The sequence below is a fragment of the Ipomoea nil genome, unplaced genomic scaffold (genome assembly GCF_001879475.1).
Source record: "Ipomoea nil cultivar Tokyo-kokei standard unplaced genomic scaffold, Asagao_1.1 scaffold0642, whole genome shotgun sequence".
NCBI classification, from domain to species: Eukaryota; Viridiplantae; Streptophyta; class Magnoliopsida; order Solanales; family Convolvulaceae; genus Ipomoea; species Ipomoea nil.
The window spans coordinates 6783468-6789478 of NW_017617070.1; the positions used below are offsets into that span (position 1 = coordinate 6783468).

General features: G+C 37.0%; 1 protein-coding gene across 1 annotated transcript; it reads left to right on the plus strand.

The window, feature by feature from the left end:
* Nucleotides 1–926: 926 nt before the first annotated feature.
* LOC109174519 (oligopeptide transporter 1-like) lies at nt 927–5510 on the plus strand. The gene is made up of 5 exons (XM_019323748.1): nt 927–1064; nt 1895–2334; nt 3024–3694; nt 4269–4527; nt 4707–5510. Exons 1-5 carry the CDS (start codon nt 1025–1027, stop codon nt 5508–5510), a joined length of 2214 nt encoding a protein of 737 aa, XP_019179293.1. The 5' UTR covers nt 927–1024.
* Nucleotides 5511–6011: the final 501 nt, after the last annotated feature.

Here is a 6011-nt window from a genome sequence, read left to right on the forward strand (position 1 = left end):
AAAATAGCAAAAGAAAAATATGAAAATATAAAAATACTTTTACTAAAAATAGAAAAAGTCACGAGAAAGACTAAAATGTCCAAAAAAATAATAATTTGAAATGTTAAATATAATGACAAAAACGATAGTTTAAGACTAAATTTATAATTGCCACAAAAAGCAAGCGGTATGATAGAATTAACTCCTCCTTTTAATTATGATTTAGCTAGTTTTCTAGAGTACGCCCATGCGTTTTGGAGCAATATAGGTATTTCGTTTGTTTGTATGTTTTTATTTTACATTGCTAATTTGTAATATTTGATCATTTGATAAAAATAATAATATTTTAAATAAAAATTTAACAAAGTAATATATTTAGCTTTACATAAATAAAGGTACAATAATAGTCAAATATATTGGAACTTATATATAGTTGTGTAAATAATACAAATTCAGTTTGTAAATTGAATTGTCATTTTATGTTTAATGTTAGCTATGTCCAAATTCCAGCTAAGCTACTTGTTAATTGTGTTTGTTTCTCTCCGCGTAACTATACTGACATTGCAAATTTTGTCCTTTGTTATAGTTTGGGACAAGAAATGAGCACCACCTGTTAAAAAAAAAAAAATGAAGTGAGCACGATCAACCAGTAAGGATGAACCCTATAATTATTTTATAACTTAAGGATTAAAAGTATAATTTTTTCAAAATATAACAAAGTTATATATTTGGCTTTATATAAAGATACAATAATATTCAAATATATTTGAACGTATATATAGTTGTGTAAATAATACAAATTGAGTTTGTTAATTGAATTGTCTTTTTCTGTTTAATGTTAGCTAATAGCTATGTCAGCTGACAAGGCTCAGCGTTGTAACTTTTTGTTCACCAACTTTATATATACTCTCTCTTTCGTTCCAAGAATTGGCTGGTCTGATCTGCATTCAAAACAAGAGAGAGAGTGCGTAATTAGAATCTCAGGGACAGAAGAGAAAGAGTGTCCTCTTTCAAGAACTCTAGCTTGTCAAGGTTGTTACATTAAATGGAGAATACTGGGATTTCTGCTGTTCAATCCTCTGCTGGTAAACCTCCAATTTCTCCTTTTCCTGCATGCTTTTTTTTTTTTTTTTTGGGTGACGAGGGAAACCTAACGGCACAACTTAACACAAGGGTGTGTAATTGGTAAACCTCGGCTTGTGACCCTAGTCGGCAAAAGACCACAAGAAGGTATATCAACCTAGATTGCACCAACTCAAACCAATAAAGCTAATTAAAAGGCCGGTTCCAACTTGTAACATTGTGATTATTATGCCATCAGACTTATTAACTTGGTTAGAGTTGCTCCTGCGACATGCATATATGTAGGGCTGGCACTGAGGGCGGGCGAGATGGGCACCCAGCCTGGGCCCAATGTTGGGAGGGCCCCTTAGCTTTTTTTTTTTTTTTTTTTTTTTTTTTTTTTTTTTTTTGATAAAGTTAAAAAATTACTTGCATATGCAAAGATTTAAATTCATGACTTCAAAAGTATTTATTAATTTTAAATCCACTTAACAATTACAACCATGTGATATACTTATCTCAGTTAATAGATATAACTCGCCACCGTTGAATTAATTTCTTTAGGGCCCAAAGTTTGAATGGACACTATCAAAACATTATATGTATACAAAAATTCAAAATTATCAATTAGTTATTTGCAATTAACCCATACAATCCTTTAACTTCATATGTTAAATGCCCTTAGTTTTTATTTTGCCTTGAACTTATAAAATAATAGGATTGATTTCGGTCGATGATGTGTGTATGATCAATTGGTTATGAGGTTTCAAAATATGCAATAGATTTTTCAGTTATTGGTCGGTTATTAACAGTAACCGACCGATGCTCACCACCTAATTATAATTATGTGCAGATGAAATAAATGATTCCCCAATCGAGGAAGTGCGGCTCACAGTGCCAATCACGGACGACCCAACTATGCCTTGTGTGACATTTCGGACATGGGTTTTGGGTGTGACGTCTTGTGTCATTTTGGCATTCCTCAATCAATTCTTTGGTTATCGCCAAAATGCGCTTTATGTATCGTCTGTCCCTGCTCAGATTGTTGTGCTGCCCATGGGGAAGCTCATGGCAGCATATCTGCCTACAAAAGTGGTCCAAATTCCAGGCACAAAATGGTCGTTTTCTTTGAATCCTGGGCCTTTTAACATGAAAGAACACGTACTCATCACAATATTTGCCAGTTCGGGTTCCGATCCATCTTTTGCAGTGGGTATCATCACCATGATGAAAGCTTTTTACCACCGCGATATTCATCCCCTTGCAGCATTGTTGTTGACATTCAGCACTCAGGTATCTATGACTTCCCTAATTACGCGATACACCTTTAAGTTCGTACCATATTCAAACTAATTCGAGTGTGCACCGGGCCTGCATATTGGTGACCATATTGGTTTTTCCATATAGGAGAGAGTTTGAACTCTCCACCACTCTTAAGAGATGAGAGTGCATGCATGGTCACTCACGCCAACCAAATTTATATGACTATGTTCTTGCATTGGGTGGATTTTGTTGGGAAAATGCAAGTCAATGGAACTTTTGTGATTATGATGATTTACTCTTGGATATAATATTCACCACAAGTTGGTGAGTGTCTAGGATATATTATAATAGTATGTGGCTTATATTTATTTGGCCTATACCGATAGAGATTGTCTGATCTCTTTTTTTTGTCTCATTTGGTGTGTAATTTCTAATCCCTACGCCGGGTACACGGAGATGGGGATTGTTGTGTTAACCTGGGGGTAACGCTGTTATTGTGAGCTTACACTGGTAGCAAGGGCAACGCTGTTGTTGTCAGTCTGGTAGCTGGCGAATTTGCTTATATAGCAGTTGTTATACCAAGGGACAAGTAGACAACATTTTTTATTTTCACATTATCAGTCTAATTTACCCGTAAATAGATTTTTAATCTTTTCTTTAATTTAATTTGTCAAACTAACGCTTATGCTGAAGTAGTACATACATTGTGGTTTTGTTAGATGCTTGGATATGGGTTGGCTGGCATCTTCAAAAAATTTCTCATTGATTCACCCTACATGTGGTGGCCTTCAAATCTTGTTCAAGTCTCCCTCTTTAGAGCGTTACATGATGTTGAGACCAGGCCAAAAGGAGGACTAACTAGGCTGCAATTCTTCATCATAGTTCTTGTCTGCAGCTTCGCCTACTATGTTGTCCCCAACTACCTTTTCCCATCCATAACTGCCTTATCACTCCTATGTTGGATATGGAAGGATTCTGTAACTGCGCAACAGCTAGGCTCAAGCTTAAAAGGCTTAGGCATTGGCTCGTTCGCCCTCGATTGGGCCACCGTGGCTGCTTTCCAAGGCAGTCCACTTGCCACCCCGGGCTTCGCCATTATCAACAAGTTGATTGGTTACATACTGGTTGCTTACATAGCCATACCAGTGTCGTATTGGACTAACTTATTTGATGCTAAGAAGTTCCCTTTCTTCTCGTCTCATGTTTTTGATTCCAATGGACATGTGTACAACATTTCTAGAGTGTTGAATAAGAAAACCTTTGAATTTGACCAGCAAGGGTATGATAGTTACAGCAACATTTATTTGAGCATAACTTTTGTGTATACTTATGGTCTCAGCTTTGAAACCCTGGCTGCAACTGTCTCTCACGTTGCACTCTTCTATGGAAGGTAGGTATTTCAATCCTCCATTTCTTTTAATTTATTGGTTCGGGAACAATATCCAGAACAAATATGTTAATTAGGATCAAACGTTTATCACTATACTAGAAGTTATAGCTGCTAGCAAAGGCATAACTTTATTTCCTTATACCATCACATTTTCGAGAGGTAGGGTGTTGGACTTGGCCCTTCAGGCCTCCACCCAACAATCCCCTAGCCACCTGGTGCTAGATTTTGCCCTTCATCAACATTAGCCCAACAATAGCTAGTAGTGAACGCACAACTTTATTTCCTTATACTCGTCACATTTTAAAGAGGAGGATGCTGGATTTAGCCTTTCAAGCCTCCACCCAACAATCACCCTAACTAGATTTGACCGTTCACCTATGCCAACAATTGTTAGTAGCGCAAATGTGCATCTTTATTTTCTTATACATACCTGCCATATTTTCGAGAGGCAGTGTGTTGGACTTGCCCTTTTAGGCCTCCGCCTAGCTATTTCCTAGCCACTTGGTGTTGGACTTGTCCCTTCACTGGCCTTTGCTCAACTATATCTTAATATATATATATAATGGATTTGCAGAACAATTTGGGAGCAAACAAAGGCGTCCGTGCAGGACAAGTTTAGCGACATCCATACAAGGTTGATGAGGAAAAACTATGAACATGTGCCTCAATGGTGGTTCTACTTGCTCTTAGTAATCGTTGTTGGAGTGGCACTGGTAACCTGCCAAGGGTTCGGGAGACAACTGCAGCTTCCTTTCTGGGGTGTACTGTTAGCAGTGTTACTGTCTTTATTCTTCACCCTTCCTGTGGGCGTGATAGCAGCAACCACAAATCAGGTAACACAACGCTATCTGTTGAGCATATAACATATAAACATAAATGTACAATCACATGTTTCAGTTTGGTATATGTGTGTTGAGCATATAATATATAAACATAAATGTCTAATCCAACTATCAGCTCTAAAATTATTAGCATTGTTTAATAAACTTTGTGGAAAATCTTGATTCTACAGCATGCAGGGCTGAATGTAATTGCAGAGCTAATCATGGGATACATGTATCCTGGGAGGCCTTTAGCTAATGTGACTTTCAAGATGTACAGTTTGAGTAGCCTGTCACAATCCCTTATGTTCTTATCAGATTTCAAGCTAGGCCACTACATGAAAATCCCTCCAAGATCTATGTTCATGGTCCAACTAGTGGGAACACTAATATCATGCTTTGTGCATTTTGGCACCGGCTGGTGGCTCTTAACAACAGTGGAAAACATATGCAACCCATCAAAGCTACCCGAGGGAAGCCAATGGACGTGTCCGGGGGATGATGTTTCCTACAACGCATCGATCATATGGGGAGTGGTGAGTCCAAGGCGGATGTTTGGTAACCTCGGGGTATACCAGGCTGCTAACTACTTCTTCCTCGTTGGGCTCCTCGCGCCCATACCGATCTGGTATCTGGGGCGAAAGTACCCAGAGAAGAGATGGGTCAGTCTGATCAACATGCCAATTTTGATATCTGGGGCAGGGGGGATACCTATAGTGAAATCTGTGAACTATGTGTGTTGGTTTGCAGTGGGGATATATTTCAATTTGTATGTGTATAGGAAACACAAGGGGTGGTGGGCTAGGCACAACTACATATTATCGGCTGGGTTGGATGTAGGGGTTGCATTGATGGCAATTCTTTGCTATTATACTTTGCAGAGTGGGGGTATTAATGGACCAAAGTGGTGGGGTTTGGAGTTGGATGACCATTGCCCTTTGGCTAGCTGCCCTACTGCCCCTGGTATTGTTGTTCAAGGTTGTCCTGTATTTTAGTAATGAAAATATTATGTGCACTCTCATTTTACACTTTTAACTTTTACTTACAAACTCAAAATGTTGATATAGACGTATGTAATGGAACTAACATAACAAAAAAAAAAAAAAAAGTTATCAACCCGTCATAAAATTAAAGGAGTAAGAATTAGAATTAGAAATACATATAATAGGAGTAAAATCTATATCTATATTATATATAAAAACAAAATCCTCAACTTAACTTCCCAAAATCCTCAAATTTTAATATATTGTTTTCTACTTTCCTATTCGTACTATAATTCTACATTAAAATTCTCATTCTAATATATTGTATAATAGTGTAATACAATTCCTAATAGAATATATATATTCTTTCCTACTTTTCTATTCGTACTATAATTCTACATTAAAATTTCTATTTTAATATTGTAAAATAGTGTAATACAATTCTTAATAGAATATATTATTTCCTACATTTCTTTTTTTTTTTTTTTTGAAAGGAGCCGGTGTGGCATTTTA